This window comes from Carlito syrichta, unplaced genomic scaffold (assembly GCF_000164805.1).
Source record: "Carlito syrichta isolate Samal-C Ts95f unplaced genomic scaffold, Tarsius_syrichta-2.0.1 Scaffold88599, whole genome shotgun sequence".
NCBI classification, from domain to species: Eukaryota; Metazoa; Chordata; class Mammalia; order Primates; family Tarsiidae; genus Carlito; species Carlito syrichta.
The window spans coordinates 64,588-81,592 of NW_007032695.1; the positions used below are offsets into that span (position 1 = coordinate 64,588).

At 35.0% G+C, this 17,005-nt stretch overlaps 1 protein-coding gene across 1 annotated transcript in view; it reads right to left on the minus strand.

The window, feature by feature from the left end:
• The window catches only part of GPR158 (G protein-coupled receptor 158), a 62,963-nt gene extending 46,607 nt beyond the window's left edge, over positions 1 to 16,356 (minus strand). Inside the window, exons 1-2 of the mRNA XM_008057866.1 lie at positions 16,298 to 16,356; positions 15,237 to 15,395 (exon numbers count right to left, since the gene is read on the minus strand). Coding sequence (XP_008056057.1) covers positions 15,237 to 15,395; positions 16,298 to 16,356 — 218 coding nt within the window. The remainder of the gene's footprint in view (positions 1 to 15,236; positions 15,396 to 16,297) is intronic.
• Positions 16,357 to 17,005: the final 649 nt, after the last annotated feature.

Genomic DNA, 17,005 nt, shown 5'->3' on the forward strand with positions numbered 1-17,005 from the left:
GCCACTGCACTCCAGTCTGGGCGACAGAGTGAGACTCCAACTCAAAACAAACAAACAAAAAGTGACATGCTTATTCGCTTCCTTATTTACAGAGCAAATATTAATTCTAGGGCCATTTTTGCCAAGTACCCATTAGAATAGGTTCTGTCCTTATATTCCAATTATTTAGTGTTGATTAAAAAGCAGAAATAATTTTAATTTAAATTTTTATTCCAGGATTAGGTATTTTAAAAATTTAGTGTTTTAGTATTTAATATAACATTTTGGTATTCAAGAACATAATTTTAGATAAATAATAAAAGTTACAGATGGTTGCCTAAACAGTATCATTATTTAAATGAGCAATTTTATTACAATCTCAAAAAATCACTAATTGCATAATTTTATACATAGAAAATATCTAAAATGACACCATTTTAATGTTAATATTTAAATCTCAATCTGCTCTCAGTTATAACTCAAGATTTAGTTTTGTAATCTGAAAAAAGCCTTTCTCCCCCAAATAGGTTAATCACACATAAGTATTTCCCAGGAAATTGCTAAGAAAAAAACCTTTTAACATCTGTTTTCTCTGATTGTCCAGATTAAAATGTGTTAGAAATTACTAATAGCAAAAGTTGTTTTTCTTTTAGGCAGCTTCAATTTAATTTAAGACTTAATACTAAACTTTTTCAGTCTCTTTAGCATACTTTCATAGATAAAGAATGGTACCAGACCATAGGGGACCAGAAAAAGATGACAAAATTCTTTGTTAATATTAATTTTCTATATAGCATGTAAGATCATTTATAAAATCAAGAAAACTGTGACATTCTCAAAGGACAGTCGCACATTAATATTTTTAAATATATTTTAGATGTTAGTCCCATATAAATGTCAAAAAAACACACCCAATATTTTAAATAAATTACCTTTGCCTTAACTTTAAGCTACAGTAAAATACTCAAGTAAATAGGGGTTGCAGCCACAAAAGTACTGTGAGCACGTAACAACTCCTGAATTTGATTACATTTTTAGCTGTTTAGATGGTATCATTAACGTTGAAGTAGAATAACTTTCAATTTCTGTCAATGAAACTTTTGGAAATTAATTAGAAAGTGCTGTTGTGATTGCTTTTGGTTGTTTCAATATTTGTTTACACTTTGTTTCACCACGAGATTTAAAACCCTTTGACTTCAACTTCTTTGTAGTTCCCAAACTGCCTACCCGTTGCCTTGCCTATTATGGATCAGAAATGCAATACACTGTAACAGAGACTCGTCTGTTAATTTAATTGACTCCTCCATTAAAATGTAATACATGGTCAAAATAAAAAATTAGAAAACTATAAGCAAATACATAGAAATAAAGGAAAAGCATCTAAAATAGCACTAGTTATATACAAACACTGTTAGCACCTGGCAGAAATGTATTCTCTAGTATTTTTTATATACATATAAAATATTTTATAACATTCCGATTATCACTGATATTATGTTTTTCATAAATATGGTATTCTGAGCATTGTCATTTAATAGTCCCCATTTGCAAACAGAATGATCTTTGCTAGCACACAGTCATTTAGTCAAATCATTATTTCTTTATTATAAGCCACACTCTAATGAATATTCTTGCAGTTAAATCTTTGTGCATAATCTTGACTTTTTCCTTAAATTTCAAAAAGTAAAATAACTCAGGTTTCTTTTAAGTTCTTGGTACACATTGCCAAATATTTAAGAGTGACTGTATCAATTTACACTCTTTCAGCATGGTATGAGTGTCTTATCCCACTGGATACTTACTATCATTAGCAAATGTCATTTATTTAAGAAAACTTTTTCCTATTTAAATGCATGAAATATTGCACTGCAGTGTTTTTGCTCTGCTTACAATATTCGCTTCATTTAATATTTTTAAAAATGTACTTTTTGGCAGTTTTATTTCTTTTTTGGATTGTCTGTTCACAGCTTCAGCCATTTCCCCTTGTTAACTCCAGACATGCACTTCCTCAGAGGCTATCCATTAGCCTGTCACACAAGGCCAGTGAACACCTGTGTGAACTGAGATATGTTGTAAGTGCCAAATGCACATGGGATTTTGAGAACTTATCCACACAAAAGAGCTGAAAACATTTTACTAATAACTTATATTTATTACACATTGGAATGTCAATATTTTAAATATGTTGGGATTAAATGAAATATATCATTAAACACAATTTTACCTATTTCTTTTCATTTTAATATGACTAACGAAAATAAAAATTATATATGTGGCCGACATTTGTGCTTTAAGTTATATTTCTATTGGACAGTACCAGTCTATAAATATACTATATAGTGTACTACATATATGCTATACTATATGTAGTATAGCATACTATATACTACAACCAATTCCCATGTTGCTGTTTGCCTTTAATTTATGTTTTCTGTCAGATAAGAGCTTATAATATGCATGTAATCCAATCGACATTTTCTCTTCTGATTTCTTCAATTCCTCTATCAGAAATAAGTTAATCTATAATTTATCATCATTTTACTCTTTTTTGCATCTAGTTTTATAGTTTAATGACATTAAACTATAGGCTTAATTGAGACTAGGCTCTGAGGTAATTATTTTCTAGAGATGTAGCTAATTTCTCAATCTTTACTTGCTGAATAGGCCATTGCTGACACTCACTCTGCTGTTTTGGGAAGTTTTCTTTACCACAGAGTTAGATCTTCCGGAATAAAGGTGTGTTTGAGACTCTTCACTTGTCCTCTTGATCTATCATTTTTGTCTTCTGAATATAAATTTCTAATAATGCTTGGAATATCTTTAATCTTCTCTTCCTGTTGCTATTTTTCTGCAAATGTTCTTAGTGCATCTTGAAAGACAAACATCTGACCAGGAGCAGTGGCTCATGCCTGTAATCCCAGCACTTTGGGAGGCCGAGGTGAGAGGATTGCCTGAGCCCATGGGTTCAAGAGCAACCTGGGCAATTTGGTGAGCCCTCATCTCTACGATAAATTATAAAAAAAACAAAAATTAGTCGGGCGTGGTGGCACATGCCTACAGCTCCAGCTACTTGGAAGGCTGAGGCGGAAGGATTGCCTGAGCCCAGCAGGTCGAGGCTGTGGTGGCTTTAAGAGTGGTGCTGCACTCCAGCCTGGATGACAGAGTAAGATTCTGACTCAAAAAAAAAAAAACAAAAGAAAAGAAGGAAAGACGAAGGCGAACATTAGAATTATTTTGTTAAGTTCTCTCATTTGGCTTATCCATTCAGCAAATATTCACCCAGCACTTAAATCTTATGACACCAGAAGCTCAGGATGCTGACGCCTGGCACTATGGTAGAAGATCATGATATTGACGGTCCCTGCCTCATGACCATGTTTTCTTACAAGTTGAATCTTCCCACCTTAAATCTTCCCATTCAGTAACACAATGTGTCTATTTATTTAAATTTCTTTTCACATCTCTCCAAAAGTTTTGTAGTGCTTTCATCTTGGTCATACATATCCCTTCTTAGGACTATTCCCAGGTATTTCAAGTATACAATGAAGATGGAGGAGAGGATATTTCCTTTATTATTTTCCCCAACATAAAGATAAATGGAAATGTATTGATTTTCACACAAACCTACACATCATGCTTACAAACACCTAATTGAGCTTTCATGAATATTTGAATAATTCCTCTTCTGAGATATAATTGACATACCATAAAATTCACCCCTTGACAGTGTAAAATTAAGTGGTTTTAGTATATTCACAAAGTTGTGCAATACCGCTATCTAATTCCAGAACTTTTTCATCACCCCAAAAAGAAATGTTATACTTATTAGCAGTCACTCCCTTTCCCCTTTCCCTCTATCCCTTGCTAACCACTTTCTGTCTATGGATTTGGCTACTCTAGACATTTTATACATTATGCAATCATAGAATATGTAGCCTTGTATGTCTAGTTTCTTTTACTTAGCACGATGTTTTTAAGGATATTGTAGCATGAATCAGCACTTCATTCCTTTTTATGACTGAATAATATTCTAGTGGATAAATGTACCAAATTTTGTTATTCCATTCCTCAGTTGATGGACATTTGGACTGTTTCCATGTCTTAGCTATTGCGAATACTTTTATGAGTAATATTGCTTATGAATACTGAGTAATGTTACTATAAAAATTTGTGTACCAATTTTTTGTGTGCACATAGTTTTTTATTCTCATGGGCATATGCCCAGGAGTGGAATTGTGGGGTGATATGCTAACTCTATGTTTAACATTATGAGAAACTGCCAAACTGCTTTAGAAAATGACTATACCATTTACAGTCCTACAATGTATGAGGTTTCCAATTACTCCACAAACTCATCAACACTGTTATTATCTGTTTCACTATAGCTATCTCTTGGATTTGTTATAGCATCAATATGGTTTGATTTTTGTATTTCTAAAGACTAATGAAAAGTTAAGCATCTTTTTATGTATGTATAGATCATTTGTATATTTTCTTTGGAAAACTATCTTCAATTCAATTCCCATTTTAAAAACTGGTTTGTCTTTTAATTATTGAGTTTCAATAATTTTTATATGTTCTAGATACCAGATTCTTATCAGATATATGATTCACAAATATTTTCTTCCATTCTATGCATTCTCTTTTCATTTTCTTGATAGTAGTGTTCTTTGATGCACAAAAATTTTCCATTTTGATGTTCAATTTATCTATTTTTTCCCTTATTGCTTGTGCTTTGGGTATCTTCCCAAGGTTATGAATATTTATACCTACAATGACTTCATATTAAAAGTTATGGTTTTAGTTCTTGCATTTAGGTTTTTGATCCATTTGGAGTTAATATTTGTAACAGATGGTGTAGATGTCCAATTGCATCCTTTTATCTGGCGATATCTGCTGTCCATTCATATGGGATTCCAATTGTCCCAGCATCACCATTGAAAAGACTACTCTTTCCTATTAAATTGCCTTGGTACCATGATAAAAAACCAACTGACTGTAAATGTATGGGTTTAGCCTGTGACTGTCAAACCTATTTCATTGAGCTACATGTCTCTTCTTATGCCAGTACCACACTGTCTTGATTGTTGTAGCTTTGGAGTAAATTTTAAGATCCAGAAGTGTGAGCCCCCTTTAACTTTGTTCTTATTTTTCAAGATTGTTTTGTCTATTCTGGGCCCTTTGCATTTTCATATGAATTCTAAGATCAACTTGTCAATTTCTGCAAAAAAAAAGAAAGGAAGGAAGAAAAATAAAAAAAGCAGTTGGGATTTTTATAGGGATTGAATTAAATTAATTTGGGGAATATTACAATCTTAATAGCACTAAGCCTTCCAAACCACTAACAGGAATATTTCTATTTACCTATGCCCTAATTTCAACACTATTTTGTAGTTTTCAGTTTGCCTATCTTGCAGTTCTGTTGTTATATTTATTCCTATATATTTTATTATTCATAATACTATAAATTGATTTTTCTTTTATTTCATTTTCAGTTTGTTTATTGCTAGTGTGTACAAATAAAACTGATTTTTGTACATTGAGCTTGTCTCCTGTAACATTGCTAAATTCATTTATTAGGTCTACTAGTTTTTTAGTGAATTCCTTGGGACTTTCTCCATAGAAGATTATGTCATCTGCAAATAGAGATAGTTTTACTTCGTCCTTCCATCTATGTATCTGATATTTATTTTTGTGGTCTAATAGCTAAGGCGAGAACTCCCAGGATGATGTTGGACAAAAGTAGCAAGAATAAATATCCTTGTCTTGTTCCCGACGTTAGGGGGAAAGCCTTTAGTCTTTCATCATTAAGCATGATGTCAGCTGTGGGTTTCTTGTAGATTGCTTTTACCAAGTTGAGGAAGTTCCCTTACATACCTAGTTTATTGAGTGTTTTTGTTATAAAAATGTGCTGAATTTGTTTCAAATGCTTTTTCTACATCTGTAGAGATGACCATATGGTTTTTGTCCTTTATTATGTTAATATGCTCTATTGCACTGATTGATTTTTGTATGTTGAATTACTCTTGCATTCCTAAACTAAATCCCACTTAATCGTGATGAATAATCCTATTTAGAGGTTGCTAGATTCTGTCTGTTAGCATTTTGTTGAGATTTATGTGTCTGTATTCATAAGGGATATTGGTTTATAGTTTTGTTTTCTTGTGATATATTTGTCTGGTTTTGTTGAGAGAATAATATTGGCCTCTTAGAATGAGTTAGAAAGTGCTGCTTCATCTTCTATTTTTCAAAATGATTTGTGGAGAATTGATGTTAAATCTTTAGTATAATTAATCAGTGAAGCTATCTAGTCCTGGACTTTTGTGGGGGTGGGAGGCTTTTGATTACTAATTAAATGTCTCTACTTGTTTAAGTCTGTTCAGATTTTCTATTTCCTCTTGAGTCACTTTTGGTAGTTTCCGTCTTTCTAGGAATATAGAAAAGTTGTACCTCTAGCATTAAATTCCTTGTTAGTAAAATGCAGGTCTTTTGGACTAGACACATGCAAATGTTGAATGAGGGACATTAGAGTAATCACAAGCCAAATGAGCCAAAGGCACATTAGAAGAAACAGAGGTAATACTAATCCCACAACCTTATAAATAGTCATATTTAAAGGTAAATAGTCTAAATACCCCAATTTAAAAACACAGATTGTCAGATTAGATTTTTTAAAACAGCCAAAAATATGCTTCCTACAAAAAAATGCACTTTAAACATAAAAGCAAAAATAGGTTAAAAGTAAAATAGTGGGAGGAAAGGTATATCATGCTAACACTAATCAAAAGAAAACTGGAGTGGCTATATTAACATCAGACAAAATAGATTCCAGAGTAGAGAATACTACAAGGAATAATGAAGGTCATTTCATAATAATAAAAGGGCCTATTCATTTAAAAAAACTCTAAATGTTTATGTTTCTAAGAACAAACCTTCAAAATACATGAAGCCCAATTGAAATAACTGTGAGGATAAACAGACAAATGTTAAATTTCCCATCTTTTTCCCAATAATTGATCAAATGACCAGAGAGATAATTAGAGTAAGAGTATAAAACATTTGAACATTATCAATCAACCCTAAAACAGAAGAAAATACATTCTTCTCAAGTGTCCATGAAACATTTACCAAGATAGATTATATTCTGGGCCATCAAATGACTCAATAAATTTAAGAGGATTCAAGTCACACAAAGTATGTGCTCTTATCATAATGGAATTATACTGGAAATCAATAACAATGTTATATAGAAAATGTGCCCTAATATTTGGAAAATAAATAACATACTTTTAAATAACCTGTGGGTCAAAGAATACATCAAGTTAGAAATTACTTTGAACTGAGTGTTTTGGACTGGGTATGTGCAAATGCTAGGTGAAAGGTGCAGAGTAACCAGAGGCCAGGAGGGCTGCTGGCATGTTAGAAGAATCATAGGCATATCCATCCAAAAACAAACCAAGACCTTGACTCTGGTCCCAGACAACAGCAGGCAGGTGCAACAGCAGGCAAGTAATGGCAGCAAACAGCTTGCAGGAACAGACTGTCTCACCTTGGCCCTTAAAGAAGCCTTCCCATCACTTACTCATTTTAATTAATCTCATTTCCCACTTATTCTCTTATCTACTTCATATAAGGAAGAGAAATATTTCCACTTGAGAATATACAAGATTTGGACATAGAGGTACTAACAATGAATATTAGGATAATAACATAATCAGCTATATTCTGTGATGTACTAATTCTAAACTACCAGACGGGTTTCTATTTGTAATTTTAAAGTTAGTTAGAACACACACGCATGTGCACGCGCGCACGCACACACACGTAACAACTTGGAACCATAAAAACCCAGGCAAAAAAAAAAAATCTTGAGTCTCAAATATGGCACACAGCCCCTAAACTATATATTCTAATGCAAGCTTCTTTTCAGACATTTAGACTTAAAATACTGATGCTGTAATTAGAAATTAGAACATGTATATAAATATTTTTCAAAAAGAGAAGCTCCATATTGAAAAGCTTTGAGTGTAGATGTTCTAAAATAAAGTGCATTTCAAAGTTATGTGTCATACAACAAAGCAACTAGGACATCTGCAGTCAGGCAAAATAAGTAAAGCTTTAAGTCTTAGTTTTCTGAGTGAGCTACATTCTTATTTTATTCATATCTAACAATTAATATGTTCCGCAAGGAAGGACAATGAAAATGAATTTTGCTTTTATTTCAATTTGTATTGAAAAAGTACTCATTGATATTAAAAGATTCTATATGAATACAGACTTTGAGTTAATAAAACACATCTTTCATCAATATGCTTGTATTTCCCATTTCTTAACTTCAAATGAATAGACTAAACTAAACATATTAATCTATAAATGGAGCCACTCAAGGCAGAAATCTTTAATTAATTCCTGAGCGTGGTATGTATATACCAGTCCATCTAATAGCATTAGGCCCTTCAGCCGAGGACCCTCAGCATGCTGGATAGGACAGTGAGATCAGAAGTCACTGGAAGGGGTAGAGTGGGGAGGAATGAGCAAAGGGGACTGTCTCTTCCTGTAGCTATCACAGTTGGAGGTTTTACAATTAAAAAGTAGCTCTGTGGAGCATAGGGAGTTTTGTTTTCATGGTCTCTAGGGAGCCATTCATAATGGTGAGCGGTGTGCAAGATCCCCAGGGACTCGGACCCAGGTAGCTCCAGGCAGACCGCCAAGTATGCCAGCAAAGGGAAGGCGAGCGCAGGAAGGAGACATGAGAGGGCACCACCTGCTTCTTTGTCAGAGTTTCAAGGGTTTCTCTTCTGTCAGGTGCTTCCAAGCATATGAGTGATGAAAATGACAAAAAAGTAGGGTCTGCAAGGCCAAGGCCTTAACTATACAGAGTTTTTGAGATGAGGCAGAATCAGGACAGCACACACATAGTTCTGTGTACTAGCACTGGACTTTATGGGGCATTCCACACTAGTGCTTCCTTGATGCATAAAATTATGAAGTAAATTTTTATCTGTTCAGAGTGAAATGACTTTTGATCTTGTTTCACTAAACATAATTTTAAAATGGTAAAAATGTCTCTAGGGAGACTGCTTAAATCTTAATCTCAGAAAGCCCAAGGTGTCATTTAATGAGTTAATAAACAGGAAAAGAGATAGTCAAGTCACTTACAAAACTAATTTTTTTTCAAATGTCTTAAAATGCCAGTGTAAGAGTTCATTCTGGAAGATTAATTTATATCTTTATCCTCTAAAAATTCGTCTTAACTATATCATTTTTCTGTGAGGTATCTAGCTGTTCTAGATACCTTATGCAAAACATAAGGTGTATGAGGTAAGGCTTGGATATTTTCCAGTTTACCTCTGAGGCTAAGTAATTTTCTTTGGCTTTGGAACTTGGTCAGTTTTCTGTCCAAATCATACACTCACTGATAGGGAAAGAGACTTTCCTCAGAAGCTTAAGAATGACTCCCTTTTTTACTGGTGAATCACATGGGTCTTAAGAAATGCCATTATGAGTAGTTCTCCACTTGAAGATAGTCTATATTCCAAAGAAGGCAGCCAGTAAAGAAACCACAGTGACCTCAGTAGAAAGCAGGGCCTGAAATACCTGTTATTATCAGAATCTATATGACAAGCTCTTCCCATTTTCTAGCCAAAATGCAGTATTCACAGCTATATGTTCAAAGGATGCTTTATTGGTATATTATTTCGGCCTAAGTGGGCAACTAGCTAAAACTGTTTTGAAATCGCTTCATGTTAAAACCTTTGAGGTCATTATTTGGGACCTTAAGTAGCATTCACCTATGTGTTGGGGTAAATGCAAGACTTTAGAAGAATCTTCTGGTTGCCCATAGACATGTGCTTAGTCACCTAAGAGCAGATATTATTTCTCGGCTTTCTTAAATCAGGGCTAATCTTGTTCATTGGTCAGTTAAGGCAGATGAGTCTACACTTAATTGACAAAGTTGAATAACTGCACTTCAGGCATTTGTCTATGGCACCATCTTAAATTCTCCGCCACCCAGTGGTTGTCACAAGTTATGCTGTATTTTATATAGCCGTTTAAGAATACATGGTACAAATAAATGTAAGTATCGCCCAGTCACTTTTCAAAATTTACTAGGAAACAAACTAAAACATATAAAAAATAAACCTTCCCACCCACTGTAAATATTTGGTGCTAATGAGCAGACTAGAGAAAGCTGCTATGGGTTGTAACCAGAGCAAGGAGTACTGAATAATGCATGAAATGACAAATCCTAGGCCAGAGCCAGAAGAAAGCTTTTCACAGCTTGCTTAAATATTCATTTTAAACATAGTACAAAAAAATCTTTTGTTTTTTTTCTTGATTAGTCTTAGAAAAAGGAAAAGCCAAAATGTTTTCAGAAACCACGTTATAGGAAATTTTTTGTTTTAAAATGTTCTTTTAGCATTAAGTTTTAAAATCTCTCTTCACTCCCTTTTGTTTAACAACATTTCTTCATTTTGCCACCTGAAAATATACCTGGCTTTTCTGAGCCTAGAGATAGTGCTTTCTCAAGTTTCTTGAAACGTAACAGAAAACTAGCTTAGCAGGGATTCTGTGAACCCACACATCCATAGAGGTGCTGCTGTGTGCTCTTTTAGATCTGTCCTACTCACTCACATACTAAGTCAAAATAGCCACGGTTCCTGAAGGAAGCTCTTTTTTGTAAATGAACCTTCGTCATTTGTGCCTGCTTAGCTCTTTTTCCCCTTATGATCCACACTAAGCTAGCTGAAACCAATACCATTCTTCTTTATATATTTTTTTTTTAAATTTCATTTTAAAGATGTGGGGTACAATTCAGGATTAGGTACATAAATGGTCATCATACAGGTCAAGTTTGGACCTCCTAATAGTCCTCACGTCACCTGGTTTGGTATCAGGTACCCTTACTGATGTGATGTGCCCCACCTTTCCCCTGGCAGTGTCCTGCTACTGTCAATCCCTTTCTTTAGTATTATGATAGATGCTCAGGGTCCACTTCTTTCCTTTTCTTTCTTTCTTCCTCTCTCCCCTCTCTCCTCTCTTCTTTCTCTCCTCTCTCTCTTTTTCAAACAGTTTCAGGTTCAGATAAATTACATATTGCATGAATGGCATGTCAATGAAGTGGGACTGTGGGAGTGGTCTGCCCTGGGTGCAGGCAACAAGGGGAACCATTGTCTATAGAGAATTTAAGGCAATAATAAAGATAACTAAAAGTTGGGTTTTTTTTATCATTTTCCTTCGGAATGTGATGGTAGTGTTTGGTTGTATGACTCTCACATGTGAGGAGAGAACACCAAAGAAAAAAGTGGAAGATTTGGCAAAAGTGAATTTTTTTTTAAAAAATTGTTTCCTTTATTGTATATGAAAAGTACGTAACGGGAGCAATCTCATTTTTCAGATGCAGAAAACTAAGGCCCAGATATTAAAGAACAGGTAGGTTGATGGTAAAACCAGGACTGGATAGGCACAGTGGAGAGAGCCCTGGATCCAGTGAATGAAGTCTTTAAATTCCATTCCAGACTAACAGTACCCTTTCTGGAGAGAGAGACCCTGATTCTTTTTCATGTTTGTTTCAAGTGTTCAGTGCTACAGGAAATCTATAAATACTACAATCAGTCAGTAAGAGACCAGGTGATAGAGAAAGAAATGTTCAATAATTCCACTAAGCCATGAGGGAAATGGCTGAAATATAACAAAATCTCAGGTCTTTCATGCCTATCTTACTCTCAAGAAACTGTAACAGACATTTTACGTATCAGTACTCATAATTTCCTCAGGATTTCTGCATAGAGAGGTGTAGTTTATTTTTTTAAAAGTTCTTGGAATGAAAAATGAAATTCCTTTGAAAATGGGCTATGATATTCCAAAGACATTATCCCTTAGTTCAGGGTACTTTGATCCCTCAAGCTATCCTGGATCAGCACTTCCAAAGCCTGGCTCTTTGGCATTCCCTTCAAGTTGTGACTTTCCCCATATCCTCCCGATGAATTTCGTTTTTGCTTAATTTCAGTTTCTGTGGTTTGTAACTAAAAAACACTATTTGATATATTCACATACAGTTAAATTACACTTAATCATTTCAACTTTACAGGTGATGTATTAAACCATCCTATAGATGATAAGTTAATTATCAGATGTTAAAGTAATTTATTCTTGGTTATATAAATAGGTAATGGCAGAATTAAAATTCAAATTTGGGTTTGTCGGGATGTATGTCGTTCCTCTCTCATGTCCCTACCAAAGCTCAGAAGTCCTTTCTTCAGGACCACATGTTGTTTGACTCTCAGGGATACCAGCCAAACACACCGGCTGCAGATTCATTCACTAGAACTATCCACCCATTCTTCATTCAACAAGTATCTGAATATACAACATCAGCAAGGTGCCCCACTGAATATGGGTAGCACTAAGCTGATTTGGCCAGTCCTTCCCCATGTTGCTCACATTCCTATGTGATGCTGATTATTTAGTTTATAAATTTATACAATATTGGAATCAGTTACATTTAAGCAATGTGGAAAAAACCCAGAATATAATAGTAAAGCCATATGGTTCCTAGAGGATGAGAATATTTCAGCTCATATTTCATATTAAATTGGAAATAGTTTCTACTCAATTTAAGCCCTTGGTGGAGTAATTCTTCACTGCAATGACTTCTAGAGACACACAATCAGATAGAAAATCATTTTAATTTCAGTTTTTAAAGTAAACAAAAGAGATGATGAAATAACCTAGTTTCCCAAATTCCAAACATTTGCATACTACCTTCAAGATTTCTGCTGTATCTGTGCATCAGCTAATAATTTCTTCAAATCAATTTATGTTTATTGTTTTAATGTATTTTAAAGGAAACTTCCTATCAGTACCTTAAATGAAAACCAATAGATAATATTCCATAAATAGAAAGGAACTACAAAAATACATAGAGTGAAACAAAGGTACCGAATCTCATTGAGACAGCACTTCAGGGAAAAGCTCTGAGACTGAAGCCTGATCTGCTCTTTGTTGCAAAGGAAGATTAGCAACTGTAAGGAAGGTGTTAAAAACCTACTAGCTTCAAACTGATCTTTCTCCTATAGATAATCAGAAGGATGGAAAGAGAACCTGAACGGAATTGTCTCACTATATATATAGTTCAGTGCTACTTAATGCGGTGTCACATCCCCCAAACATCCTCTTACAGACCACAGTATCATGTGTTCCAGACACAGGGAGATATGCTGAGGTAGAACACAGTGAGTTGGTGGAATACAGATGTGTTATGTGTGGAGGGAACTATGGGAAGCAGTTTCCAGGTCTGCATCTGACATTTTCATTCATTCACTCGTCTAATAAAATGTATTAAAAACCTCTCAATGCCGGGCTTGGTGGCTCAGCCTGTAATCCCGCGCCTTTGGGAGGCTGAGGTGAGTGGATTGCCTGAGGCTGAGGGTTCGAGACCCACCTGGGCAACTTGGTGAGACCTCATCTCTACAATAAATTAAAAAATCAGCCAGGCATGGTAGCGCACACCTGTAGTTCCAGCTACTTGGAAGGCTGAGGTGGAAGGATCGTCGGAGCCTAGTAGGTCGAGGTTGTGGTGGCCGGGAGCGGCCACTGCACTCCAGTCTGGGTGACAGAGTGAGACTCCAACTCAAAAAAAAATAAAAAATAAAATAAAATAAAAACCTCTCACGTGTCAGTCATTGTGCTGCGTGCTGGGAATTCAATGATAAGATGACCCTTACTTCAAGTAGAAGGCAACTTAAAGTGAAGAAAACAAATGAAACGATAACATGTCATGAGTATTATCATAGAGAACCCAATAGACACCAAGTGCTAGACTAACAGGGAGAGTTCATTTTTGTCTCAGGAAGGCATCTATTCTTTCAGGATTTCTAGAAGGCTTATTGTCCATATAGGCTGTGACTGATTGCTCATTTCCTTGGTTGAAAAATAGCTATGATATAAGGAATGGAATCCCGGAAGGTACTTGAAGGGCCCAAGAGCAAAATATGCTGTGATGTGGACAGAATAAAGTGACAGTCAGAAAGAACATTAGAGATTGGTCTAATCTTTGCCTTTTGTAGTAAATAGAGTCCTATGATTTCTTGGAGTTAGAGGCTAAATCATGATTTAAATTGGCTCTCCTGAAATCTAGTCCAACGTTCTTTGTTCTATACCACAGATACAGAAAGGGAATCTTGAGAGTCAACCACATTCACATTTGTTCCAAAAAGAGATAATCTAGAGAACTCCCAGTAATTAAGTACTGAAAGAAAGAAAAAGAAATTGAGACCCTTGTGTAGTAGGTAGTATACTTATCACATTTTTTAGAAAAAGGTTGAAAGGGAGACATTTAAAGACAAACAAAACACATGTTATGGCATCTAAGATAAACTGCTGTATGAGCACTATCAGGGAACTTTTACTGAGAAACATGTATGGCCAAATTAGCATGAAATATAAATGGCTTACTATGACTATCAAAATAGCTTTAAAGCTAAACAGTGCAAAGGGCCTTTTTTATAGGGCTACAGCCTGCAGGAAAAATTTATATTTTCTCTTCTGTAATCTTTGGCACCACTACATTGATATTTTCTTTAAGCTTGGAAAGAGGAGAAAGGAAAGGCCTTGACATGATTTCCAGCCATTCCTAGCCTTTGCTGATAGGTAATTTATTTTATTGCCTCTTTCTTCCTAATATTTAGGTGGTTTTGAAACTAAGTATAAGGGGATTTTCAGTATTCACCATTTTCCAAAGTTAGTAATCACTGAAACACACTGGTTAAGGAAGAAAACAAAGAACACAATTTTAAAAAGCTTAACCTGTAAATTATCAGCAGGATTACCCTGGGGCATGGAACTTGAGAATGGAGGGCAGTAGCTTCTTGAAATGAGCAAATTGCTGAATTCTACTTTAGAGGATTCTGCAGTCGCTCCGAACCCGTATCATTATTTCAGCAGTATTGTCTTTGAATTCCTGCCTGTTCTGAACTAGTAAATACTGTTTCACATTCTAAACTTAATTCTTATTCAGAATTAACTCTTTTTATAACCAATGACGCATTTCACTAAAGCACCTTGTTTAAAAAATTCAATTGAAGATTTCCCCCAGAAAATCCAAAAGACATTGCCTTGAAACTGGAAAATATATATCATCTCACTACCTGAATTCTTGAAATTAGACAATTTCAATGGCGAACCCATCTTATAATACCATGCTAAGCCAAACGCTTTGATCCTTCCATGAGAATGAACTAATAAAATATGTATACCTGTGAAGCTTGAGAGTGACAGTTCCATAGACAGTAGCAAAACCAAGAAGACGGACCCATCTTAGAAGAATACAGCGAAATGTGCTTGGCTCAAAGTACAAAATAACAACCTGTGGGAGGAGAACAGAAAGAAAGAGACCTTCAGGATCAACTGATGACCTACAGATTAAAGTCAATATTTCATAATTACAATTATAATTATAATCTGGTTTATGCATATGGATTTTGATATAAGCACACACCTATTCAAATAATTTCTTAAAATCTTATTTTGACTATTTACTGTCCAGAGCAAAGAATCACAGTCTCCCTAATGCTTTCAAATAAAATCCAAATTCTCTACATCTAACTTTTAAGAGTTTCTATCAACTGTCTCTAAGCCTTTGGTATGTCACAACTCAATTCTTTGTACTTTCCTAGATGAGCACACTAGGCTAACTCCCGTTGATGTCATTCCTCAGAGTCTCGCTTGTTCCACCACCACTTCCAGCAAAACCCTTCCCCTGTCTGAGTCAGCCCCAATGAGATTACCCTGTACACCCTTCTCCAAATAATTTACTTCATATTTACTACTTAACTTAGTATTTGGTTCAGTTACCTCACTAACTGCTTGCATCTCACTCCAGTGTTTTTGTTCAACACATATTAATTATTTAGCCTGAGCCAGGCACTGTGTGAAGTGCTGTTGAAACAAGATACAAACGCCAGGAAGAAGGGGAAGGGAGACAGGTAAATAAGAAACTGCTATCAAATAACACAAGCACCATGATAATATCCCTGTAGTTTCAGTGGAACCACAAAGAAACTAGCGGCCACTTCCAGGGTGATGGTCAAGGTACTCTACTTATTTTCACATGCTCCTGTGTGGTTCTGAGCAAGTTCTGGTAGAGTAAGAATTGGTTTGACCCTGCTTAAGGAACTTTGTATAGTGCTAAAGAATTAATGCTATTGAAAAGCATAGACTTACAATTTTCTGCTGAAGCAGTAGCCTGAACTGTCTGCTGAAAGCAAGGTCATCATAAAAGAACATATACCCCCACTGTCAAAACCCTGAGTATTACTTTTGGTTTTTCATACTAGAGGCATGAACATTGCTGAGGGCCATGGTAGGTGCTGACATTTTCTCGCTGATATTTTACAGATGGAACCTCTCTCTCATGTGGTACCAAGAATAACATTACCTGAATTCTTCCCTAGTATTTCCCAAGTATTTCTACTATACAAAGATATTAAACTAGGATTGAATTCTCAAGGAGTAGGAAAAACACTGGACAAGAGTGTCAAGGAGAAATTAAAGAGAGGTACAAATAGATGGAAGACAGGAGATAATGATGCTTGTGTGCTTTTGAAGTCGAGTAAAAAATTTTCAACTTTATTCTTTCACTTATACAGAGTATTTGCCCTTAATTCTCCAATGTGCTGGGTCTATGGTGAAAATACAGACACAGATTTGCCTTCAGTATTTAATCTATCAGAGAAATGTTTGGATTTGGCAAAAATTAGATAGAAAACCCTTCCTTTATTTATTATTATCACAAAACAAGTTAAAAGCCTATAATTTGTATTCTAAGTTTTAGCTCATATATTTTAGACATTTTTCCTTTGCATGAGAGTTTGATAGGAATTATGAGTTCTGCAAAACAAGCTTTATTGTTTATTAAGAAATTTAAACTGAAAGAAATAAAAACTTAGGGGGAAAACACAAGCAGAGAAACCATGAGAGAAGATTAAGGAGTTGGGGAGCATATGTGTTCCTTTGCATGGCAGAG